Source organism: Ovis canadensis, chromosome 2 (assembly GCF_042477335.2).
Source record: "Ovis canadensis isolate MfBH-ARS-UI-01 breed Bighorn chromosome 2, ARS-UI_OviCan_v2, whole genome shotgun sequence".
Classification (NCBI taxonomy): domain Eukaryota; kingdom Metazoa; phylum Chordata; class Mammalia; order Artiodactyla; family Bovidae; genus Ovis; species Ovis canadensis.
The window spans coordinates 11,369,385-11,396,525 of NC_091246.1; the positions used below are offsets into that span (position 1 = coordinate 11,369,385).

The following is a 27,141-nucleotide window of genomic DNA, read 5'->3' on the forward strand; positions in this document are numbered from 1 at the left end:
GGTGTTCATGCGTATTCTGCTATTATTGGATATATTATTCTATAAATGTCAATTAGATCCAACCCCTCTCCCCTTTGGTATCCATACATTTGTTCACAGTCTCTATACAGACTTATCCATAAGTCTGCATTGGAGGGATATTATTAAAGTCTCCAACAATAGTGTTGCTGTAGTTCTAACAGCATTTTTTCTTAAGTATTTTGGTTCTTTTTTGTTACGCACATACATTTTAAAGATTGTTCTGTCTTCTTAGATAAATGACTCCCATTATCTTATATAGCATCCCTCATTATCCCTGATAATTTTTCTTCAGAGGTCAGCCTTGCAGGAAATGAATATAGCTCTGCCAGCTTTTCTTAAAAATTAGTGTTAGCATGGTGTATCTTTCTCTCTCTTTAGCTTAAGTTGTTATATTTAAAGTGGATTTCTCTCGGATAACCTAGAGTTCGGTCTTGCATGTGCTTTTTAAAAAGCCCACTCTAACAGTTCTGTATTTTAATTAGCGTATTTAGAACATTGGCATTTAAAGTGGCTTTTTTATATATCTGCCAAGATATATCTGGACATGTATCTGCCAACTTGATAACTGTTTCCTACTTAACTGCGCTTGTTTGTGGTTTCCTCCCCCGTTCTCTCTCTGCCTTTTCTAGTTTTTCTCCCGTTTCACATTTTGTTTTATTAGAATTCTTTAGAGCATTTTTAGTTCACAGAATACTTTGAGCAGAATATATATACCTCCTTACCCCCACAGACACACTGTTTCCCCTATTATCAAGATCTTGCATTAGTATGGTACTGTTGTTTAAAATTGATGAACCACTGCTGAGATTCTTGTTTCTACTTTGTTCACTCCTGACTTTTTTCAGAGCTTACAACAATTCTCTATGACTATTTGATTAGTTAATAGAGCATTGGACATTTTGTTCTTCATTTTGTTGAATATTTTGTAGTTTTCCTTTCTATAAAAATTTCAGGAAGTAGATGCTGATTCTCAGGCTGAAATAGTTGATCTGTGTGACTCTTCCATTTCCAGGTATATGCTTTGCAACACCATTATCTCACAGCACTAATTAATTCCTGTTGTAACCTTCTGTTTCAGTACTGTGCCAATTATGACAAGTTATAAAATAGGTTAAATATTTAGTTCCTATTGTATGTCAGGCACTGTTTTAAGCCATGTATGGGTGTTAGAACATGAACATCTTAAGCTTGATTGAAGTAATTTTGGTACCAGTAGTTTTAATAAAGGATATAATTTTCATTTAAAACTGAGATTTATGAATCAAGTTGTATTTATAAAGATAAGTTAGCTAAATTTTTCCCTTAAATTTAACCTAATGTGAACTTTTTTCCAGATATTTTCTAAATTTGGCACAGTCTTAAAGATTATCACCTTTACAAAGAATAATCAGTTTCAAGCCTTGCTTCAGTATGCTGACCCGTTGAATGCACATTATGCCAAAATGGTAATTATGATCTTTGTTTCACTTTTCACTTGTTACTATAGTCACTTTAGTGATACCAAAGAAAGTCATCATGTCTTCTCCTATGCTGTAGTTTACTATGTTTTTTTAAAAAATTGTAATAAAATATACAAACTAATTTATCCTTTTTAAATGTACTGTTCCTTTTGCTCTTTTTATAGTCTAAAAGCTACTCCTTTCTTCATATGAAATGGTTTCAAATCCCTTATCATTTCTTATATTTCTGGGACTCATTTCTGTTTGTCATATTTGAAGTCTACTAGAGTCGCACAAAGTACTCCTGATATAATCTAACTAATAGAATAGAATTATCTTTGCCCTGGTGCCCTCATTTACTTCTATTAAGTGAGCCAAAGATTGATTGATTTTTATATTTTTGCAACCATATTCACTGTTGAATCTCATTGAGCTCTAAATTGATAGACATTAAATCTTAGGAAATATGCTGCTTTCAATTCATACTGGCTTATTTTTAGCACACAAGTGCTTGACTTTTGACAAGATATAAAACTTCACATTCAGTTTAGTTGTGTTTGACCCATCTCCTATTGAGATCTATCCCTAACTCTAATTCTGTCTTGTATCAGTATCTGAATCACTTCTAATTTTTTCACGAAGATAGAGACTGAGGCGGACAGCACCTTGTGTATCACATAGTGAGCTCTTGACCGGGAATGACATTGATATTTGCTGTAGCTCTGCCTGCATGCATTGTTCTGTACCTTTACGATGGCATACTCGTCAGTAACTGTTAGGATAAGTAAGCGTTTTTTAGTACATTTGTTTTTTGTTTTATTTTTTGTGTTTTAGTTTCTGGTATCTATTTTTTGTAAATTCAAGTGTTTGTTGAAGTCATTAGTAGCTATAAATATCCCTTCGGAAGATCTTTATCATTATGAAAGAAGAGATTGCTAATTTTTGGTCTTGTATCTGCTCTGACTTAAAACTTCCCTCAATCTTGTTACTCAAAGAAAATAAATTTACAACAACAACAAAAAGTGGTTGATACTGTTCCACATATTGTGGTTCTGACAAGTACCATTTACAAAGACTTTATATCATCTTAACCTATATAAACTACACTAATATGAGTTAAGATGAAATGTTAAATTTAAGTATATTTAAACATTTTAAAATAATCATAATTAGTACAGTGTACAATAATGTGTTATAGGTTTTCAAGCTTATACATTTCTCCTCTTCCACTTATCTTACCATAGATAAAATAAGAGATTATCACTTTACAGAAGAAAAAACTGAGAAATAGAGTTATCGTTTTCTCTCTTAGGCTCACACAGTTAGTGATAAAGGTAAAAGGAAAAACAGTTCTTTGGCTTTTAGTTTAGTCCTCTGTACTTTACACCCGATTGCCACTTTTTGTCAAAGTAGAGGCTACTTGATTTATTGTTGTCTTGCAAAACATCAGTCCCTTTCTTACGTGCTTTAGGCTCTGGATGGCCAGAATATCTATAATGCATGCTGCACTCTGCGTATTGACTTCTCCAAGCTCACCAGCCTTAATGTGAAATATAATAATGACAAAAGCAGAGACTTCACTCGCTTAGACCTTCCCACTGGTGATGGCCAGCCATCCCTTGAACCCCCTATGGCTGCTGCTTTTGGTGAGTAGTTCTGTTTTGGGTCATAGAACAAGCTTTCTGAAGTTAAAAGTTTAATTTGTTAATCCATATATGTCAGCTGATTTCTTCTTGGATTCTCTCAGGATTTCTAGAGAAAAGGGAGACTCATGGAACAAAAATGTGTTCATTAACTGAATCTTAATATTAGTAGATTCTATTAGTTGTCAAAAACAAGTGGATACCTAAAATTGAATTTATTTTCTAACATTAATTAAAGAATATTGCTCATTCTTTATAAACCATACAACCATTTGTCTGGATTTAATAGTCTTATATATTACTATTGGTTTAAACAAGTTGATTTATAGCCAGCAGAATATTGACATAAGTGCTCTTGAGAGAAATACTTCTCCTTTTTAAAGTAGTGATATTTTACAACAAGGGCCTGAATTGGTAGTATGTTCTTTCTTTATTCAAAGAAGAGGATTTTGTTTTTTAAACATCAGAACTTTTCGTCATTACCCTAAGTTTGTGTGAAATTGCATTTTTGCACTAATAAAAATACAATCTTCTGCATTATTCATGCTAATGTTGCTTTGAAGAGCTTCCTTCTTTTGTTTAAGGTCAGGTCTCAGTAATCTAAACTTTTGAAGTAAACCTTTATGTAAAAGGAAAAGTAGTGAATAGCCTAGTTGAATATATCACTAGATTAATGTACTTTTTGGCTTTGCAGCACTCAAATGTGGTTTATTATTTAGATAAGGTATTAAATTTTATTACCCTTTGTGATTGATTTTTCTTTCCCAGATGACACCATAAAATACTAACTCAGACTTTAAGTGGTATTTAGTTTATCTTCATTTTACAGGTGAGAAAAAAGAATCCTTAGCCAAATAGTTGTCCAAATTTTCTAGAAAACAGTAAATTTAAGATAAAAGCTTCTTATTATTTATAACTGGAAAAAATCAAATGGATTGTTCAGTTTGTGTCCCTGAATTGTTAAAGTTTCTGGTTTAGTCTAACCAAGTTTTTGTGTTTTATACATTTGGCCTTCCATATCTACAGGTTTGGCATCTGTGGATTCAACAAACCACAGATCAAAAATACTCAGAGAAGAAAAAAGTTTCATAAAGTTCCAAAAAGCAAAACTTGAATTTGCCTTGTACCAGCAACTATTTACATAGCATTACATTGTCTTTACCGTGGCTCAGACGGTAAAGCATCTGTCTACAGTGTGGGAGACCTGCATTCCATCCCTGGGTCGGGAAGATCCTCTGGAGAAGGAAATGGCAATCCACTCCAGTACTATTGCCTGGAAAATCTCATGGATAGAGGAGCCTGGTAGGCTACAGTCCTTGGGGTCACAAAGAGTCGGACATGACTGAGCGACTTCACTTTCCTTTCCTTTCCTTTACAACATATTAGGTATTATAAGCAATTTAGAGATGATTTCAAGTATACAGGAGGTGTGCAGAGATTATATGCACATACTGTGCCGTTTTATAAAGGGACTTGAGCATCCTTGGATTTTGATGGTATCTATAGGGTTGGGAGTTGGGAGTGTCCTGGAACCAATCCCTTGTAGATACTGAAGGGGGCTGTATTTGTTATCAGCCTCTACTCATATGTACAACTTGGCAGAGCCAAAGGTCTTTGTAATTAGCATTTTAATAGCAGGTGATAGAAACGGGCTGTCATTCAAGTTTGCTTGGCTATCAAGTGCAGGACTGCATGTATCCCAGTAATTGAATGCATACTGTTGGTGTAATTAATGTTCTGCATTGTGGGAGGAGGACATTTTAAAAATATGATTAAGAATTTTGGTTTCTGAATATAAAATATCAAAATGTTGCTGTCCTTTCTTATTGTGTTAATAAGTCCTTTGTCTTGTTGCAAATAGTATGTACATTCTAAGATAAGTAATTTATCAAACAGAACAATACTTTTAGGTGTTGTATGAAAGTTTACTCCGCCTCTCAAAATATTTGACATGGTTCACTATTCCCTCCTTTTTTTCTCTTGGCTTTGAAAAAGCTACATTTCCACGTCTCTGATCCTTACTTAATTAACTAGCTGTTCTTTCTTTAAAGATTACCCTTTCAGGTTCTTAAGAGCTAAGTTGTAAGCATTCTAGGGTCTTCCTGATCTGTTTTAGAGATAATATATAATATTATATAATATTATGTTAATAGAAAAGCTTGTAAAAATATGTGAATATAGTTTTTTAAATTTTTTTTTCATGAAATGTTTAACATTATTCTACTGATTTCATTTAGTTAGTTGGTTATGGCTGTGCTGGATCTTCATTGCTGTGTGGGACTTCCTCTAGTTGCAGCGCGCCGGAGTCTGCTCTCTAGCTACGGTGGATTCCCTTGTTGCAGAGCATGATCTCTGGCGTATGGGCTTCAGTAGTTGTGACTCTTGGGCTCTAGAGCACAGTCTCAATAGTTGTGTCCCACGGGCTGTTGTTCCATGACATGTGGGACCTTCCTGTATCAAAGGTCCTCCTGCATTGGCAGCAGATTCTTTACCACTGAGCCACCAAGGAAGCCCCTGAGTACAGTTTTAAATATCCATACTACCCAGATTAAGAAATAAAATGTATACCCATACTGTAGAAGCGCCATTTGTACCCCTCTCATTAATTGTGTTCCCATTCTCCCTGCTCCAATGTAACTGTAGTCTCAAATTTTTGAGGGTAGTCCTGCTTTTGCTTTTTTGCTTTTCTCCTGTGGTTTGGTTTTGGTTTTTTACTACTCATTATGCAGCCCTAAGTGCTAGAGATTTTTCTCCTATATTTAGAAGTTTATTTAAATGGAATCACACTGTTTTCCTTTTTGATTCATCTATGTTCACATATGTGGCTCTTGCTTATCCATTTTCAACACTGTCAAGTGTATAGATTTCCACTGTATGAATATATTATAGTTGGTTTATCTATGCTACTATTGATAGACATTGGGTTATTTTAGTTTGAGGCTATTATGAACAGTGCTGCTTTGAAATTTTCCCAATTATCAGTGAGGTTAAACTTATGTTTGTTGGCCATTCTTCTTTATGAATTTTCTGTTAATTCTTTTGCCCATTTTTATGTTTAGTTTCTTGTCATTTCTTATTTGTAGGAATTCTTTAATATCCTAGACACTAGTCTTTTTGTTGGTTTTATGTGTTGCAAATAGTTTCTGTCAGTTTTGGCTTTTTGGTTCATTCTCTTCATGGTATTTTTATATGGCCAGATTTACTTGCCATATCCTTTATGTCTGTGTTTTTGTGTCATGTTTAAAAAAATCCTTTATTACTTTGACATTATAAATATAAACACTTAGAAATTCTGAAGTGTATAGTATTTTAGTAACTTTTTATTGCGGTATTTCAAGTTGCAGAAATAGTTGAAAGAATCCCCCATATCCTTAAGATTCTCTGATTATTAACATCACACCACATTTACTTTATCATCTCGCTTTATGTGTGTCTCTGTGTGTGTGGTATTTTTTTCTTCCTCTGAGTCATTGGAAAATAAGTTACAGTAAAAAATAATAATAATAAGTTGCAGGCATGATGTCCCTTCTAAATACTCATTGTGTATTTTCTAAGAACAAGGACATTCTTATGTAAATAACAAAATCAGAAAATTGACATGCACACGATACCATTATCTAATCCATAGACCTTTTAAAAATTTTGCCAGTTGTGAAAATAATGTTCTTTATAAGAAAATGTTTTTCTAGTAGGGATCCGCACCAATATCAGGCTGATATATTTGTCATGTCTCATGGAGGCCTTTAATTTGGAACATTTCCTCATTCTTTGTCTTTTATGACCTTTAAATTTTTGAAGAGTTCAGGGTTGAGTATTTAATAGAATGTATCCCAATATGCATGTCTGGGTTTTTGGCTGAAATAATGTGTCTTTCTCATTTCATTACATCAGGAATGCTGCCAATTTATCCTGTTCGTGGTGATGTTAACTTTGATCACTTAAGGTGGTTTCTTCCAGTTGTCTTACTGTTTTTCTCTTTGTAATCAAAAATACTTTTTTGTAGGGAGGATATGTTGAGACTATATAAACAGCCTGTTTCTTTCAACTTTTCACCCTTTAGTTGTTTGTTTTTAAAGATTTTTATTTGATGTGATCCATTTTTAAAGTTGTTATTGATAGTTACAATATTGCTTCCGTTTTATGCTTTGGATTTCTGGACATGAGGCATGTGGGTTCTTAGCTTCCCAATCAGGGACTGAACTTGCATTGCTTGCATTGGAAGACGAAGTCTTAACCACTGGACCTCCAGGGAAGTCCTTCACACCTCAGCTTTAATATCCATTGCCTAAAATAGTTGTCACCATAATGGTTGCTGCTGTATTGGTGATTTGCTAATTTTAATCTTTCCTCCTGATTTAGTAGCTGGAATTTTATTATAAAGGACTTTTTTTTTTACCACTCCATTCCTTCATTCATTTTTACTACATTTATGTGAATTTAAGGTTTATAATGTGCTACTTTGTATTGACATAGTGTAGTATGATTGCTGGTGTAAGTGATATCTATCCCATTGCATAATTTTACTATTACTGTCTATGTTCATTATACTGTGCATTAGCTTTGTATGACTTATTTACTATTCATTCTGTTTATTTTTTCACATTAATATGGACTTGTAAATTCTTATTCTATGGCAGTAATTTCATATTATTGTTTTTCATTTTATGTTCAAACTATCCGAGATTTGGCCAGTGGGAGCCCTTTCATACAAGTTTCTGTGGCCTTTTGGCATGTCCTCATCATCGTACGCACACTTCATTACTTTCTGGCAGAAGATGTGTCAATTCTTTACTTTCCCTGCCTTAGCACTGTAGTCAGCCATTTTACAGTGAGCCCTGGTTCTTTTTAGTGGAAAATAGTATTTGCAAATCAGTATTAAGGCATTATATATTCTCATTGATTGATAATAGGGTATCATTGCTTCTAGAAACTTTAAGTGGATGTGTATGTGTACTTCATAAATATATTTCTCTGTGTGTTTTTAGAAAAACACTGATACTTCCAATTCTTTTTTTTTTTGATACTTCCAATTCTAATTGAGCACTGATACTTCGAATTTAACTGATACTTCCGATTCTAATTGAGCACCCTTTTTTTTTCATATTGTGATTCCTTTCTTCAGGAATGAGCTAGTTTTCCATTAGCCTCATCATATTTACCCATTTGCTCAATCCTATAATACACAAAAAGTTTCAGAATTGTTAACACATACCATTAACTAGAGGTTAATATTTGCATAAGTTTTCTGGGCTTTGCTCTAATGGTCTATTTATTATTTTTGTCATTACCACAAGTCTCAGTGTCTGACAGAGTTAAGTTTCTTACTCTTCAAGAGTATCTTGGCATTTCTTGACCATTTACACTTAGAAATTTTAGGATCAGCTTTTCAAGTCCTCAAAGGGGGGGGAAAGCACTCTTAGGGTTTTGATTAGATTATATTGACTTTATAAATCACCTAGAAGACAGTTGATGTCTTTACAATAGAGTCTTCCAGATGTTGAACATTGTGCATCTCTCCATTTGTATATTCTTTAATGTCTTTGAGTAAAGTTTGATGACTTTTCCTATAAAAGTATATTTACATATGTTTTGTTAGAGTTATTCCTAAGAGCTGTACTTTTTAGATTCTAATTCTCAACCAGTCTTTTTGATCTGTGTAATTTTGGGCAAATTGCTTAACTGCTCTGTACTTTTGTCTTTTTATATGTGAGATGAACATAATAATAATACTTAAGAGTTGTGATGAATATTATATGTGCTAATGTACGTAAGAGCTTAGAATGATGCAGTGTAAATTTTAGCCATCATTTGGTTTTCATAATGTTGCTAATATACAAATGCAGTGTTGTTGTTTCTTGAATTTATATTCAACTTTGATTAACTCTTCTTTCTCTAAATATTCTAATTTCTTTCTCTTTACTTTAGTAAGATCCATTGAACTTCTAAAATTTACTTAGAAATGGAAAAGTATCTAGAAGAGTGAAAGGAAATAAATGCGAGACTTAACATAAAGTACAGTAATCAGACCACTTTGACGGTGTTGAAAAGATAGATATATAAATCAGTAGAGAAGCATATAGAGTCTGAAATCCACCCGCATGTATAGGATGAGTTGATTTTGAGCAAAATTGACAGTGTAAAAATTCAATAAAGGAGAATCTTCCAATAAGTAGTTTTTGGACAGGTGGATATCCATATTGCAAAAATAAATTTTGATTAGTATCTCACACCATACTGACAGATTGACTTGAAATGGAGCTTAGACCTGTCTGTAAACTTAAACCTAAAAAACTCCTAGAATAAAACATAGGAAGGGGGACTTCCCTGGTGGTCTAGCAGCTAAGGCTCAGTGTGCTTCCACTGCAGGGGACACGAGTTTAATCCCTGGTCAGGGAATTGGAATCCCACATGCTATGCAGTGTGACATGGCCGAAACAAAACCAATAAATAAATAAATAAATCTTAAAAATCACTACGCGAAAATCTTCGCAACCTTGGGATATGCAAACGTTTCTTAGATAAACCACAAAAAGCACAAACCATAAAAGGAAATAATTTATGTATTGTAAGTACAGCAACATTTTAAAAGTTCCGTGGCTTGAAAGATACCATCAAGAAAACCGAAAGGCAAGCTTATAGACTTGAAGAAAACAAATTAGTTATATCAGGGTATATAGGGAATTCCCAGTTCAATACTAAGAAAGCAAATCATTAAAAATGGGCAAAAGATTTGAAAAAAATACTTTACAAAAGATGGTATATGAGTGGCAATAAACACATGAAAAGATGCTCAGCATCCCTAGTCATCAGCAAAATGGAAATTAAAACTACTGTAATATATTACTTCATACCCTTGAGCAGCGTCTTGATTTGGTGGAGTGTTGTCTCACTGGTCCTAGAAGTGATCTTTTCACATATGCCATCTTCATACTGTTTCTTTTCTTAGTTTTTGGGATTTTGACTAGACCTGTTAAATTCTCTTACTCTGTTCTGAGTATCTCGAACTTTCTGTCGTGCTTTTTCCTTTATCTCTCCGAGCTGCATCCTGAATAATTCCTTAGGGCCTTTCATTTTGTTAATGGTCTCTTCACCTTTTGTCTAATCTGTTGTTAAACTTGTCTGATAATTTTAAATTTCAGCAACTGTGCTTTTTATTTCTAGAAATTTTATTCTATTTTTAAGTATCATCTGTCTTGTAGATACTTTTCAGCATAGCTTTTTTTCCAAACATACCATTTAGAATCCTCATCTGATAATTCCAATGTGTGAAGTCTTTGCAGTTATTTTTCTGCAATTAGATATTTATTTTTCTACTTTCTTCTTTTTGAGTTATTCACTTACTTGGGAAATAACTTGTGAGACTTCTTAGTCTCAAGATGGTATGTTCCTCCAGAAAGAATTTACTTGTTTGCAATATCAAAGGATCTGTGTCTGGAACCATTTCAATCTAAATCCATAATTTTGTTAATTTTCCCCCAAGCTGTTTGATAGAGTTAGGTTTTTAGCTGGGTTACTCTTAATCATCTTGTTAGCCATTAGGTTTTTTTTTTTTTTTTAAGATCTTTTTACTGTTCATTGGACATATCTGCCACAAGGTTGGTCTTTATTATTTAGTCTGCTACTATATCCACATTTTTAAAAAACAATAATTAGACCTTTTTTCCATAATATATATTGTTTGTAATGTTTCAGATATCTTTGTATTTTGTCTAGTGACTCATAATTTATATAATAATCCTCCAATTTAGACGTTAAGCTTGTTTCTTTAGGGTTTGCTACTATAAATAATAGCACTGAGAAACACTGATAAACTGATCTCATAGATAAAAATTTTATCTATTTGTATTACCTTATTTGCTATTGGTAATACATTTTCCAAATGTAAAATACCTGTGATATAGCTATTCAAATCTTAAACCTTTTCCTTTAAAGTTTGTGTAAACCAATGTCTAATAGGTTAATTTGCTAAAATGTTTCTGTTCCTGCTTACTTGAGGAATGTAGATTTATGGAAACTTTACAAATGTTTCTTTTGTCAAATATTAACAACTGTTCTTGTACTTGGAAACAGTTATTTAAAATTTGGCCCTGGAACAGTTTGCCAGTTCTTTCATTTATTGCTGTTGTTCAGTGAGAGTTAATATCAAAAATGTTCCTCATTTCTCTCAAACCTACTGCATATCTTCTGCCTCATACCACCACCCCCCATAACCACTTGTATTAGACTTGTTTTGTTTTAAAAGTACCTCCCTTGCCTTTCTGACAAATCCGTGACTTACAGTAATTAACGTTTATTCCTCTCACATAACTGACACCTAAACAACTGTGAATCAACTTTTGCAAACTTCCCTCACATGTCTTTTTGATCGAGGGTCCAGGCTGAAGGTGTCACTCCATTTGAGACTTGGCATTCTCGTGGCAGAGGGTGAAAGAAATCAGAGAGCTGGTGTAAACCCATAATGCTTCTGAACGCTTCTGTATAGCAGTCTATGTCATGACTGTCTGTGTGTTCCTGTCATGTGATTGAATGCAGTCGTGTTCCATACAGATGTATGTTCTGCAGGAGACACTGCAAGTCACATAACTAGCTAGAGTTAGATGGAAGGGTCAAGTGGATTCTTGGCAACCATATTTCTTCTTTCGTTTAACTTTCCAGTGTAAATTTTCATAACTCATATCCATATTGAAGTGTCTCTGGTAAGTCTCCCTCTATGCCTTAAAATAGTTTTTTGTTACGAAAATGAATCATTTTACGTATGAGCTTCAGCCTACTTAAATATAAGGTTAGCAAGGGCAGAGGTTCTTGTATGCGTTATTCAGTGCTTCCTTAGCGCCAGAGGGGTGCTTGCCTCCTCATGTGCTTTCAGTGATATTTCTCTTATTGCATCACTCTGTCAGTCCTCATTTTTGTGTCTTCATTTATTGTCAGTTCTCTCTGCTAGCTCTGTCCCTGAAGTCTCTTTATGATTATGTTTTCTTGAATTATTTTAATAAATCATAGCACATATTTAAATTATGTTAAATAATTCTCTTTAATGAAGAGAATAAACGTACGTGATCTTTTAACTCCTCTGGAAAATTCAACCTACATACTTGCTATAAATATGCATATCACCCTATCATTAAAAAAGCAGATCCCTCCCTTTGAATGGTACAGTCTAGCTTCTCGCTATTGCTCTAGAACTGTCGCTCCCAGTTTATGTTTCTCACTCTCCCTGACTTCTACTGAACCCCTCTCCCTGAGAGCCCATCTCTGGATCCTGAGGGACTATGAGTCTTTGTTTTGTTTTCTGAGGCTGTTCTGTCTCTTTTCCTTAGAATGCTCTTCTTCCACCTAAGTGTGCTGATACTCCCAGGCTCTCTTTTTAGCTTTCTTCACTTCTTATCTTGTGCCCTTTTTAGTGGAGTTCTTCTTCATATGGCTTTTATATTTATTTCTATATAGATGATTTACAAATCTGTATCTTGTAATAGTTAGAAATTCCGAGTTTACCCCCTCATTTCCACTTATGGCATTGCCGTTTGAATGTCTTAGTATCACCTTGGCCTTAATGTGTCCTAACTCAAATTGTTTTCTTAGTAACAATGATTCCACCATTTAGAGCTAACTCCTGTATTTGTTGATGGTGCAGTCGCCAGGCTTCTAAATGGAGAAGGAATATCAGCCTTTGTTTGGCATCTGGTACACACTAAGCACTCAGTTCAGTTCAGTCGCTCAGTTGCATCCGACTCTTTGTGACCCCATGAATCGCAGCATGCCAGGCCTACCTGTCTATCACCAACTCCCGGAGTTCACTCAAACTCACGTCCATAGAGTCAGTGATGCCATCCAGTCATCTCATCCTCTGTCGTCCCCTTCTCCTGCCCCCAGTCCCTCCCAGCATCGGAGTCTTTACCAGTGAGTCAACTCTTCGCATGAGGTGGCCAGAGTACTAGAGTTTCAGCTTTAGCATCATTCCTTCCAAAGAAATCCCAGGGCTGATCTCCTTCAGAATGGACTGGTTGGATCTCCTTGCAGTCCAAGGGACTCTCAAAAGTCTTCTCCAACACCACAGTTCAAAAGCATCAATTCTTCGGCGCTCAGCCTTCTTCACAGTCCAACTCTCACATCCATACATGACCACTGGAAAAACCATAGCCTTGACTAGACAGACCTTTGTTGGCAAAGTAATGTCTCTGCTTTTGAATATGCTATTTAGGTTGGTCTAACTTTTCTTCCAAGGAGTAAGTGTCTTTTAATTTCATGGCTGCAGTCACCATCTGCAGTGATTTTGGAGCACTGCTTTTCACTTAATGTCCAGCTCAAGTTTTACTTGCTGAGAAGCCTTCAAGCAGTCCCAGAGATCCTTGGCAATCCCTTCTTCTTAGACCACTTGCAGTATATTTGTATTTAAACCTCTAGATCCTCAGCATGTGAATCTTCTGTAATTCATAATTTTAGTTTATAAATCCTCTCAAAGGCAAAGATTTTTATTTCATATTTCTTTTTATCAGCACAGTACCCCAGCAGTACAGTATAGTTTAGTGAATATTTGATGATGTTTACATAGAAACAGTGCTCTAAATAAGGTCAGGAATATCAACCTAAATAACAAAACCAGATAAACTAAAACTAAGTAGCAAACTAATAACTCAGAATGAAATATTAATAACATTCTAGCTGTAGTCTTGAACCTTGAACCCAGTTGAAAGGGATTGGCCTCTGGAAGTGGCAGAGGCTCTTATACAACACAACAAGGATCATCTGTTGGACAAATCTTTACTCCATGATAGAATCTCTCTGTCAACAATATACCCTCATATGGCCATTTTATTGTGTATAACCATCTTTTTAGAAGGTAGTGTATTTATTTCAGCTTCTCTTCCCCATTAGGTGCACCAGGAATCATTTCCTCACCATACCCAGGGGCTGCTGGATTTGCCCCCGCTATTGGATTTCCTCAAGCTACAGGTGACTTTTAAAGTTGAAGTTGAAATGATTTCTTAATGATGATTTATATATTCTAGAACTTATCAAAATGAAAGATATGAGCATGTTTGAAGGATTTACCAGAAAAGCAATACATGTGTCAATCATGGAAGTGGCTCATGGACAACAGACGATTGTACAGCTTCCTTGTGTTTATAAATAATTCTCTCTGGTTTCATTCCCAACACTAAAATTCTGTTATCTGTTCTGCATCATTCATACTTGCCATTGGCACAGATAACTATAGGTTGACTATATTAAATAACCTTAGGTTTGTCTCTTTGGTTATGATATAAAATAGATGAGCTACTTGCTGATAAGCAGCTCAATTACATGTTAAACAGACTTCTTACTTATCTTTGTGTCCTTACTGCCTTTAATGGCATTCAGTACTTATTATGCAGACAGCAAACATTTGAATTAATAAACATTGACTATTTTATCTATAAGTACTTTTTTTTAAAAAAGTAATGGGTTTGGAAGATTACTATAGAGGATACGCATGCTATTTTATTTCAGAAAAAAAAATACATGTATACACATTTTTTTCTTTAGCTAATGAAAATAATTAAGAGAGAGAACAATCAGTTTGATAATGACTCTGACTCTTCCAAATAATAAAATGAATTTGATAATAAGAAAAAATACTTTATGGTTTTGTGCTTAAAGAAAATACTTGAGGTTGGTGATTGGAAGAGTGATGCAGTGTTAAGTCTAGTCTACATATTACCTTTATAGCTTCCAGCTGATCTGTGAATATAACTATTTTAAACTGCAGCATAGCTACTTTCTGACAATGATCTTAGTATCCTCCCTTTCTAAGTCTGGGAATTGTAACTCTTCTATTCAGGAGAGAGGATGAAGTTAACTAAAAAGAAAGAGTGATTTAAAAGGTTGAGATTTATTGAAGTTTTAGGATTTTTGGTGGTTTTAAGACATTTTAACATATGTTTAATTAGTGAGCGCTCTTATCTATCTCATGAAAACGAAGGCATTATACATTGTGTTTATGTATTTGAAGCTCCCAAGAGTTACACATTTGGAGGTAGTGATACATGGTTTCCTTTATTTTAGGTATTTTTTTGACATGCTGTATCTATAAAACACTGTAGTAGATGTTAAGAAAGAGAAAAAAAATGCATAAAGAGGGCTCCTGAGTTGATAAGGCTTTCCAGGTGTAATAGGGGGATATATGCACACACATGATTTGTGATAAAGTGGCCAGACTCTTTGAACTTAAAGAATCAATGCATTAAAGAATTGGCTCATTTTACATCAGCTTGGCATTTTATCTTATGTAGTTTTTAAGCTGAGAATACAAGTAGTTGGACCGTGTGAGGAAGTGTAGTGTGTTATGTATGGTATGTAGTGTCAATATTCCAGTATTATAGGGCTTTCAGTAGCTTCTGCAGTATCTAGGGGAATGGAGAGCTCTGAAAATTCTTGCTCCAAAAGAATATTGAATACCATAAATTTGTTGTTGATGGTAATAATGTTTTACAAGGTTACAACATGTTTTTTTCCCCATGCAGAAAACATGTATACAATTTACCTGTCTTAGATGTACACCTCAGTGATTTTTAATAAATTTACAGAGATGTACAGCCATTATTACCACGGTCCAATTTTAGAACATACATTACTACCTAGCTTGCATATATGTGACTTCTGCTGAAGGGCTTTTAGAATGTATATATGTAAACACACACACACACATATGTATGATTTAATGGTAGAAGTCAATATGAAAATTCATCTGCTTTAGGGAAATGTATTGGAATATATCACAAGAAATAGAAGGAGTACTGGTAGTTATAGACCCTTTTCAAGAACCTCATGGCTTTAAGACTGGTGAATTTGGTTGGTCTGCAAAGTGTTATATAAATAATAGAGTATTAAGGATCATACTGTCAACAAATGAGGAACTCTACCCCCTGAGTCTGGATTGACCTTTGTTATCCTTATGGTAGCTTTGAAACATTTTCTTCTCTATTTTTGCTTTTGCTTTCATTTGTTTTCTTAAGTTGCATCAAGTGTTATAATTCTCCAGATAACTGGAATACAAAATGCTTCTGCTGTTTCATAAAGGTCTGTCGGTCCCAGCTGGACTAGGTCCCGGAGCGCTCGGTCCCCTTGCAATCACCTCCTCCGCTGTCACTGGAAGGATGGCCATTCCTGGGGCTGGTGGTATGCCAGGAAATTCCGTTCTGCTTGTCACCAATCTTAATCCTGATGTGAGTTGGAAAGTATCATATGTAAAAAGTCTTTCAGGAGGAAATATTGTAGCTTCTGACTTTGAGTCGAATTCAAATGGAAATGTTTAAGAATTTGTGTTAAAATTCATCACTAGTATATATAAAGAAGCATGTAAAAAAGCAACACTTTAAACACAGTCAACTCTCGTTTTTACAAGTAAACTTTTAAAAAATTTTTAGTTAATGAGACCCTTATATTTTGTGTTCTCCTTTTCAAACAGCTTATCACACCACATGGACTTTTTATACTATTTGGTAAGTAATTTTTTTTGCTTTGCTGGGTTTTTGTTTGTTTTTTTTTTTAGCTATGATGTGAATTGAGCCCATTGCATCATTCAGTAATACTACTGCTGTGTGCCAATTAGTGTGTTTGAGGATAGGATAACAAGGAACATTTGTTAAGTGATTATAGATACAACAAAGTTTTATAAAAAGGGAAACAGAGATTGTAATAAGAACATACAGCTGGAAGACCTAACCTTGCTGAGGGAATCAAAGATGATGTACAGAGAAACGATAGTTAAGCTAACTTGTGAGAAATAAGGAAGTGTTACATCAGCCAGGCAGAAAGGGAGGGCAAATGTCCATTCACAGATACTAGCAGTGAGAGACAGAGCTCTTGGAACATGGAAATGAAGGAAACTCAGTGGAGAGTATAAAGGAGAGACTTGTTGAAGCTGGACAGACAAATAGGGGACAAGGCCATTAAGAGCTTTGTAAACTATATTAAAGGAGCTTGGTTTTTAACCTGAGAACAATGGGAATCCATAATAAGATTCAGATTTTAAAAATAATCCCTAGACTTTTTAATAGTGTACCTCTCTCAGTTAAAAAAAAATATTTAACATGTACTCCTAATCTATACATGATTAATCATAAATTTCATCAGTCTTTTACTGTACTCTTTATGTATAGTTTTATATTACAAACAGAAATACAAGAACCATGAAGTAAGCAATGTTTAATATTTTAAAGATTTTTATTAATGAAAGTTTTTTAAATAAAAATATTGTTAACATTTAGTGAGAAATAAGATTTAATATGCTTCATTATTTTCAAAAACCTTTTTCACTTTGAAAATTCTGATTCTAAATTCACTTTATTTTTTTACTTGATGGTTGTCGTAACTGAAAAAGATACCCCATAAGGATACACAGGGAAATTCCCTGGCAGTCCAGTGGTTAGGACTCGGTGCTTCACTGCTAGGTTCTGGGTCCAGTCTCTGGTTGGGTAACTGAGCTCCCGCAAGTCACGTGACATGGCCAAGAAAACATTTTAATTGAAAAATATAAAAATGTGGTATGAATGAAAGTGTTGCATTGTTGCTGTACTGATTAAGATACTAGTTTTTTAGTCTAATCCACTAAATTTTGATGTATTTTACTTGGAAAAAGTTCCATGTTTCCTTTTGTTAAATTAGTTAATTTTGAAATCTATTATATTAGAATAATGGGGCTAAAACTCACTAATAGTCTTCATTTGGAAAAATTTTTAATAGAATGAGAAATTGTTTCATATTTTTTGAGTGGATAATAGGTTTTTTTAACAGTGTCTTTCAGATATAATTTACAGCCATACAGTTCACTAACTTAGGTATACAACTAAGCGATTTTTAGTCAATATACAGAGTTGTGCAGCCATCGCCAGAGTTCAATTTGAGAACATCTCTGTCACCCCACAGAGATGCTTCATGCTCAGGTGCAGTTTCTATAATAGTTTTGATTCATAATACATTTATGTGATTCTCAGTAACAAAATCATGTGTTCATGCTAAATTTTCGTATGTCTCTTTAGTAGCCAGAGCACATTTCTTTCCAAAAATAGTTAATTTCTCACTACTTTAGAGAAAAGTCACCCTCAGCTTGAAATACAAATTGTATGTTATTTTTTAAAGGCTATTTTGGCCAGGAGGGACAGGGAAGCCTGGTGTGCTGCAGTCCATGGAGTGCAGAGTTGGACACTACTGAGCGACTGAGCAACAATATTTCAGCCACTTGTCATTTCTGAAAAGGACAGCAAATTTGGGACACTTACATATATATACATATTTTTTTTAGCTACTGTTTATCTCTCAGTTTAGTTGCTTGTAGGGGCTTGCCCATAAGATAACCAGTTCTCCTTTGTGTGCCCTGAAGGTTGTCCTAGTCATTCTCTCATCCTGTTACACAGTATGGTAATGGTGCTACTGTTTAAGGATCTTATTTTTACGATATTGGTGATACCCTGTTCCATATGAACTGCTTAAATATTTTAGCACACTAAATGGAAAAAAATGAGAAAATGTCCTTCACATTGTAGAAAGTTTCCACCTATAATTTCTTCTATATGATGAAAATTAGTAAAATGTAGTTTTTCATATAGGTTTATATAAACAAATCAGGATAAATAGCAGTTTATTATCCTCTCGGGCTTCGCTGATAGTTCAGTCGATAAAGAATCCACCTACAATACGGGAGACCCTGGTTTGATTCCTGGTTCGGGAAGACCCACTGGAGAGTAGATCGGCTACCCACTCCGGTATTCTGGCCTGGAGAACTCCATGGACTGTGTGGTCCATAGGGTTACGAAGAGTCGGGCACAACTAAGCGGCTTTCATTTTCATTATTGTCCCACTCCCCAATGAATTGTTTTGCCTGCTTTTTGGGATGTGGAACCCACTTTGGGGAACACAGTGTAGAAAAATTGGATGTAATGAGATCAGTTTGTGAGGTTGTTGTGATTGTCCAGTTGTGAAATAGTGATAATTGCCTCGATGGTAGGGAGGATGGGAAAAGTGGACAAATGTGAGAGGTTTTTAGGCCATAGAATCAATGAGTACTGGTAGTTGATAGGATGTAAGAACTTAAGGAAAGGAGTAGGTCAAAAGATGACTCCCAGGTGTCTGACCAGAGCAAATACATGCATGATGATACTGTTTATCAAGAGAGTTAGTGAGCACAGGAGGGGACAGAAAGGGGAGATGAGTCGGTTTGAAATATATTAAATTTGAAGTATTTATGAGACATCCACGGGAAGGGATTAATTGAACACTACACAGTCAACACTAAAAAACTATTTTGTCTTTTTAATTAGGAGTATATGGTGATGTACATCGAGTGAAGATAATGTTTAATAAGAAAGAAAATGCACTGGTTCAGATGGCAGATGCAAATCAAGCTCAACTAGGTACTAGTGATTAGTAATAGTCATTATTATATGTGCATATTATATGCTCCTTTTGTATGTGAATTTTCCTATGAAGTAAACTTACAGCTTAAGTAGAAAAAGTTCCTCTTTATGTCAGTGTCTGCAGTATTATTTGGATCTGCTTACATTTTAAGATTTAAAAATGTTAATAACTCTTTGAAGTGCATTTATCTGTTTGAACATATCATTGATGTTTAGAGCTTTGACTCTAGGATTTTTCCATTAGCTTTAAACTAATAAACATGACTTGTTTTCTTTCATTTGTTTGCTTGTTTTCCTTTTAAGTTTTCTAGAACTGTTGCTTAAAAGTTCATAATGATAGTATAAGAAAGTGTCATTTTGCTATTTCACCATTCATTATTATAGTGGCTGTTGAAATATTACTAGTCAGATATTTATTTTAAAAAGCTTTACTTGAGATTAATTTATTCAGTAGCCATTTCCTGAGCTTATGTTATATTTCAGGCATTCTGAAATGTTTTAGCACTCTGCTAGGAAAATAGGTATTTTTTGTTGTATTGCTTTTCATTATGGTAAAATAAACTCATTTAATATATTTTCATATATAAGAGTTCTTAAATTTAATACTGTTTAAGCCCTCAAACTGACAATATAATTTTAAATGACTAAATAAAAAGAATTATGATAGTTTTACAGAGACTCTACCTTAATATCCAGAATTTCCTTATTTTCTTGTTATGCACCAGCAATGAACCATCTGAGCGGTCAAAGACTTTATGGGAAAGTGCTTCGTGCTACACTGTCCAAGCATCAAGCAGTTCAGCTTCCTCGAGAGGGACAAGAAGACCAAGGTCTGACTAAGGATTTTAGCAATAGTCCTTTGCATCGCTTTAAAAAACCTGGCTCTAAAAACTTCCAGAATATTTTTCCCCCATCAGCTACTCTGCATCTTTCCAACATCCCGTATGTATCTTAATTTGTTACTGTTCATTTCAGTGATAAATAATCTAGAGTATATGGTTTGGGGAGATAACTGAAATTATTGTTAACGTAGTAGTAGAAATTCACTAATTTATGTCAGATGATGTATTTGCCATCATGTCTTAAGAAGTTTATCTAAACTTACACTCCAAAAGTAAAGGTAGCAGTGTTTAAAATTTTTCTTTCCAAACAGGGAAGGGCAAAATTACATTTATGCAGAGATATTCCATTGGTACATACTTATTCATCCTTCTGTAGAAGAAAAGACCCTTCAGCAACCAGCATAGCAAAATCAAATAATTTATGTTTTTAAGAATTTGGTAAGCTTCCCAGGTGGCTCAGTGGTAAAGAATCTGCCTGCCAGTGCAGGAGGCACAGGAGACATAAGTTCAACCCCTGGGTTGGAAAGATCCCCTGGAGTAGGAAATGGCAACCTTCTGCAGTATTCTTGCCTGGAAAATGCCATGGACAGAGAAGCCTGGTGGTCTACAGCCCATGGGGTTACAAAGAGTCAGAGGCAACTGAGCATGCACGCAAGAATTTGGTAAAACTGAATTCTCTGTTTTTTAACCTACAAGCCACATATATATCTAAAAGCTAGAAATTATTTTCTTACAACCAGTCTGTAGTAACCAGTGTTGTAGCAGACTTGTTCTTTAGCCATCATCTAGCTTAGAGACTGACATGACAGACTACAGCCCACGGGCCAAATCCACCTGTCAGGCCCATGAGCTAAGACCAGCTTTTACACGTTCAGTGGTTGGGGAAAAACAAAAGAATAATGTTTCATGATTTGAGAAAATTACATAAAATTTGACCTTCCATGAGAAAAGTTTCAGGGAACATAGCCACATTTATTGATTTATGTATTAGCTATGGCTGCTTTTGAGCCAGTACGACAAAGCTGAATTGTTAGAGACTGTGTGGTCATCAAAGCCTAAGAAATGTAAAACTGGAAATCCCAGTTTTAATTTGTGAAATCCTTGACCAAAAAAGATGACAGTTTTATATAACATGGAGGAGGATAGCTTTGGAAAGAAAGGGTAAAAGTTGGGGGGTATAGTTGTATGCGAGCATGTGTATGAAAAGTTAAAAGGGAATGGAAAAGGCTACAGTTCTGAGACATTTCTGAAAATGAGAATGGCCATCGAATAGGAACAGAAAATAATCATTTAAAATACCGTTGAATGCCCAGACTCCTCACTAGTCTCCAATTAGGCACATGGAGAAACTTTGCATCTGAATTGGGCAGTGGCTCAAGCCTTATGCCTTCCAGGCAACAGGAGGAGTCGCTTTAGAAAAAAAATCTCAATTATGTGCATCTAGAAATTTAGCACCTCATTACTACAGAATGAGCCAGTGAGGCAACATATTTAAAGACTAAAGCAGGCTCCCTCTTAAGGACATTTATCCAGGAGGTGGTCTCAGGTTGCAGCCTACACTGGGCATGTAGGTAGGAGAAAGAAAGTATGTTAATGTATTTTTTAACCATCTACCAAGTATTGGGCACTGTGCTGATGTCTTACATGCATTACCTCATTTAATCTCCATCATAATCTTCTTTTTAAAATTGTGGTTAAATACATAACCATTTTAACCATTTTGGAGTGTGTGTTTCAGTGTAGACTCACATTATATACTTTCATAGTGTGCAACCATCACTTGTATCCATCTGTAAATCCTTGTCATCATCTTAAATTAAAGCTCTTTACCCATTAGACAATATCTCTCTGTTTCTCTCTGCCCTGTCCTTGGTAACCACCATTCTGTGTTCTGTCTGTAGCAGTTTATCCATAATAACCTTTGGAGTAAAGGTTGTTAGTTTCATTTTAACACTGAAAGTGAGAGGCTCAGATTAAGTAACTTACTCAGGAGTGACATACCAGGTGAATGGCCCGTAGGATGTGAATTCGGATCTCTCCGCTAGCAGAGCCAGTTGTTCTGTAAGACCATCCTTGCTGGCAGTTGTGAAATGAGGAAGAGTCTGCTTTTAGTCGGCTGACTGTCATGTGGTAGACCACCATATTAGCTGTCCACTGGTGTGTAAGCAGATCACTCCAAAGCCTAACAGCTTAACACAATAGTAGATGTTCTTTATCTCAGACTGCTACTGTGAGTCAGGAATCCAGAAGTGGCTTAGGTTTTGGCTAAGTCTCTCACAAAATAGCATCTGAAGGCTGTAATGGGGCTAGAGTCCACTTCCAGAGTGGCTCCCTCATATGCTTAGTCAGTTCCTTGCCACAAGGACCTGTGCTAGGGCTACTTGGCTGTCTTCATGAAAAGGCAGCTGGTTTCTTCCTGAGCTAATCATTCCAGAAAGGGCAAGGTGGAAATCACAGTGTCTCTCAGCCTCAGAAGTCACGCGTCATTTCTATAATACCCTGAGGGTTACAGAGGACATCTTTCTTCTGTATGGGAGAGGAGTACCCAAAGGGTATTATAAATACTAGGAGGCAAGTGTAATGATTGGCACATATACACGTTTGTAATTATCCTGAAAGTAATTGAAAAGATACTGGATTAGTACTAAAAATATACTGGACTAATAGTGGACTATAGAAGACAAATCAGAGCTAGGGAGGGGGCTTGGAAGTACTGCTGCTAAGTCGCTTCAGTCGTGTCCGACTCTGCAACCCCATAGATGGCAGTCCACCAGGCTCCCCCATCCCTGGGATTCTCTAGGCAAGAATACTGGAGTGGGTTGCCATTTCTTTCTCCAATGCATGAAATTGAAAAGTCAAAGTGAAGTCGCTCAGTCGTGTCTGACTCTTAGCAACACCATGGACTGCAGCCTACCAGGCTCCTCCATCCATGGGATTTTCCAGGCAAGAGTACTGGAGTGCGGTGCCATTGCCTTCTCCATTGGAAGTACTAGTTAGGTACTAAAGCTTTATGGGTAATAATCCCATTGAAAGAGTAAATATAAAAAGATTATCTTGTTCTTTAGATACTGCCCATGTCTTATACAAAAGAATTGAAACAAAATTCCATTGTCTGAAGACATGCATGCATCAATCTTGAGCATCTTTTTTTTTTTTTTTTTGCGACTCTATGGAAAACCCAACAGGCTCCTCTGTCCATTGGATTTTCCAGGCAAGAATACTAGAGTGGGTTGCTCTTTCCTCCTCCAGGGGATCTTCCCGACCCAGGGATCAAACCCAAGTCTCATCTTCTTCATTGCAGGCAGATTTTTCACCACTAAGCCGTTAAGAAGCCCAACCTTGAAGATCTTTAAAGGCACTTGCAAATGATATCTTCATTGCATGGCTTTATGGTCTTTGTAATGTGAAGTATTCTAGAGACCTAACGATGTCAGGAGTTAATCTTTGCTTCATTTGAAAATTAGGGATAAGATAGTTGACTCTCTCTGTGATGATGTTTTCACAGCCCCTCTGTTACAGTAGATGACCTGAAGAATCTTTTCACAGAAGCTGGATGTTCAGTGAAGGCTTTTAAATTCTTCCAGTAAGTCCATTCTTTTAAAAAATACATTAACATGATTTGCAAATGTTTATGGTAATTTAATGAAATCTTCTAGGGTTGGGGAAGAGGTTTGTAGGCAAAATTAATTCTGTGTACTTTTTCTGTTTCTTCTGCCACTTTAGGAAAGATCGCAAAATGGCACTCATTCAGTTGGGATCTGTGGAAGAAGCAATCCAGGCCCTCATTGAGCTTCATAACCATGACCTTGGAGAAAATCATCACCTCAGAGTTTCCTTCTCAAAATCTACAATCTGACTTTTCTGTGAATTTTTCTCCTAAGACTGGACCATAATTTCAGTAAAACCTTCAGACATAGACTGAAGCAGCTCAAGACCAATTCTGCCTCTTTTTCAAAAATAACTCTTTCTGACTTTGATGTTAAAGTATATTAAAAAAATCAAGGGATGTTCTCTTTTCCCATTTCTCCCCTCTGCCAGTATGTTATCAGAGGCGTGTTTTTCCTTTGTACCATTGTTTCTAAAATGAAAATAATCTTCAGGAAAAAAATTTTTTCCAGTAATTTAATTCCTGTATTAAATTGGATTTCAAGAGGACAGACTTTCTTTTAATTTGGGTCCAGATCAGCCTTATACAACATTTCTAAACTCCTTTGTACTTTGAAAAATTTGAACATATAGACTTTTAAAATTACTTGACATAAGTAATTTAAATGACCTACAACCAAGTTTTTAACTTTATGATTCAGAAGTTTGAGTCCTGTAGGAAACTATGTTCTCTTATAAGTTATAACAGTTATTTGGCATATATTGATACTTACTATACATAAATGGGTTGTATTGGAAGCAAATTGATAAACTTGCATGTTTTCTTTCAATTTTTTTTTTCCACTGTAAGACACTCCTTTGCATATCTTTAACTTTGTAAGACTATTTGGAGAATGAAATGTCTCAACTGTCTCCAGGGAAATTACGTGGAATCCAACCAGAATCTATTAAGGTGTCAGAATAATTAATTTTATTTGGGAAAATCATGGTTTAAATTTCACAATGACAGTTTCCTAGTAATATGATCTTGGAAAATTTAAAAAGAAAAATAATACTACTTATAAACTACTTTTTTATAGTTGTTTTCAGAAAAAAAAGTTTACAGTCTTAAGGAAAATATTCAGGTCTATCATATGGTTTGACAGATTTTTTAAAAGTTATTTTTGGTAAAGTCTTCTTTTAGAAAAAAAATTAATCTCAAGGGTTTTTTGTACCACTATAATCTCTAATACTTATTCAGAATTACTGTGTATTTACTTAATTTCCTATTATGTGCCTTATTATGTGCTTATAATATAATAGGTTAGAGTTTTATCTAAGTATCTTAAAAGCTGTATTGTGGGCTTGGTGAGCATTTGTTTTTTCTTTCCTTGTTTTGGCAAGAATTTTAAAGTTTGTTTTTTTTTTTTTAATTGCAATTTTAAGTGATTTTTCAAGAAGTAATAGTTTCTATTCAAATTTTTGGTGCTTTGGTGTAGAGGTGGGGTGGGGAAGGGTTAAATGGTTTTGGGAATAACTCAGTGCACACCTGTAGGCCTCTTCATATTGTGACCAGCAGTGGTCATTGCGGTTATAGCATACCAGTATGGGGCTATAAAATGCAGTCTCCGTTTCTGGATCTTGTCTAATCTTTATCCATTAGAATTTGTCTCAGGATTGCTTGGTTTTTGTCATATACTCAAGTGAGAACTTGCTTTTCTTTGTTAATGAAGCTCCAGTACTGAGTGAGTGCCCACATACATGGTGTATGCGGAGTGGGTTCTTTCTCATACTCTGTCCCTCTCTCTTTTTAGATGAATGTAAGCATACGTTTTAATGTTGTTTCAGTGACTGTATAATGTACAATTGTTTTTTTTAAATTAGATACTTTGCATTGATTACTTATTCCTTCAGTGCTTGAGTAGATTGTTTAAAGCAGAATTTGTTAAAAGGGTCATTTTTGTCTGTTGCTTTTTCACTTTTCTCAGATTCTCAGAGTGGCTCATCTCACCTTTTAGAAGAATATCTCAATCTCTTATTATATTCCAGCCATTAAATTAAACAGGCAAGTTTTAACAAAAACAGCTTTGCAAAAATATTGGAGAATGCAAAAGACGTTCTGGATTGTTCATAAGCAAAATTCCCTCAACTCTGAGCAACAATTAGTCAGTGGAAAACGAAGGATACTAAATTGAGATCTTTCGAACGAATGAGTTTTAGTATTGGCTGATAGGTATAATCATTTATCTAGTTTTTTTTTTCACTTATGAAATATATTTTTACCGAAACACTGAGTAAGAGGGAAGGGAGGAAAAACCAATTTCTTTAAATTACTCCAAGTCTGCTTTATTTTTTCCTTCTTCACAAGCACTATTGTAATTTTCATTTATATTTTAAATTGGATTTTTTTTTCTTTTTGAGTTAGGAATTACTGTGTAGTTTGAATTCATGATTCTCATAACATTCAGTGTAAGTGTAGCAGAAGTGTAGCAGAAGGGAGATCATAAATGGTGTTGAATGTAATTTTGAAGTAGGAAATGGCCTTTATATTTGAGAGAGAACATTTGAATCCTTTTCAGGGCTTTGTGTGTGTGCGTGTATGTGTGTGTGTGTGTGTGTGTGTGTAGTTGAGTGTATATACATACATGCACTCCTCTAATGTTGTACATTACATACATCTTAAATTATTGACCAAAAACATTAATCCAATTCAGATTTGGAAAAGTGAGATATTCTTATTTAAAACAGTGTGTTCGAAACCATCAATTTGTGTCTAAAATGAGCTGTAGCACATGGATGTTGTCCATATTGGGCTGTTTGCTCTTTGAATTATAGAGGTCTACAGTATTTGTGTTGACATAGTTTCTGTAAAAAGATTAAAAATATCAGGGCAGTGAAAAAACTAGATCTTTGTCCTTTTTGTTTTAGCATGCAGTTGATATCTGCTAAGCAGTGTTTTGTTGTTGTTGAGCTGTCGTAGTATCCTGTTTTAAAGTTTATTTACTTTATTTCCAGGAGAATTGTCTTATTTTTGGAGGTGTCTGACTTTGACACAAATTATATATATTCAGGACTTTTAAAAATAACAGTACAAAATGAATAACCAACAAAACCTATAGTATGAAACTCTGAAAAAAAAATAGCAGTACACATTAAATGGTAGCAATTTATGCCAAAAAGTTTTACTTTGAGATTTAAATAACTTGCATAGTAGTAAATT

At 34.9% G+C, this 27,141-nt stretch overlaps 1 protein-coding gene across 4 annotated transcripts in view; it reads left to right on the forward strand.

Annotated features, from left to right (window-relative positions):
• PTBP3 (polypyrimidine tract binding protein 3) overlaps window positions 1–24,991 on the forward strand; it is an 86,696-nt gene extending 61,705 nt beyond the window's left edge. For all 4 annotated transcript variants that reach the window (XM_069575418.1, XM_069575420.1, XM_069575417.1 and 1 more), the window contains 9 exons: window positions 1,356–1,466; window positions 2,932–3,106; window positions 13,976–14,053; window positions 16,160–16,305; window positions 16,548–16,581; window positions 19,399–19,491; window positions 20,220–20,436; window positions 23,842–23,919; window positions 24,060–24,991. In XM_069575418.1, the coding sequence (XP_069431519.1) occupies window positions 1,356–1,466; window positions 2,932–3,106; window positions 13,976–14,053; window positions 16,160–16,305; window positions 16,548–16,581; window positions 19,399–19,491; window positions 20,220–20,436; window positions 23,842–23,919; window positions 24,060–24,192 (1,065 nt within the window). In that variant the 3' untranslated portion in view covers window positions 24,193–24,991. The remainder of the gene's footprint in view (window positions 1–1,355; window positions 1,467–2,931; window positions 3,107–13,975; window positions 14,054–16,159; window positions 16,306–16,547; window positions 16,582–19,398; window positions 19,492–20,219; window positions 20,437–23,841; window positions 23,920–24,059) is intronic.
• The last annotated feature ends 2,150 nt before the right edge of the window (window positions 24,992–27,141 follow it).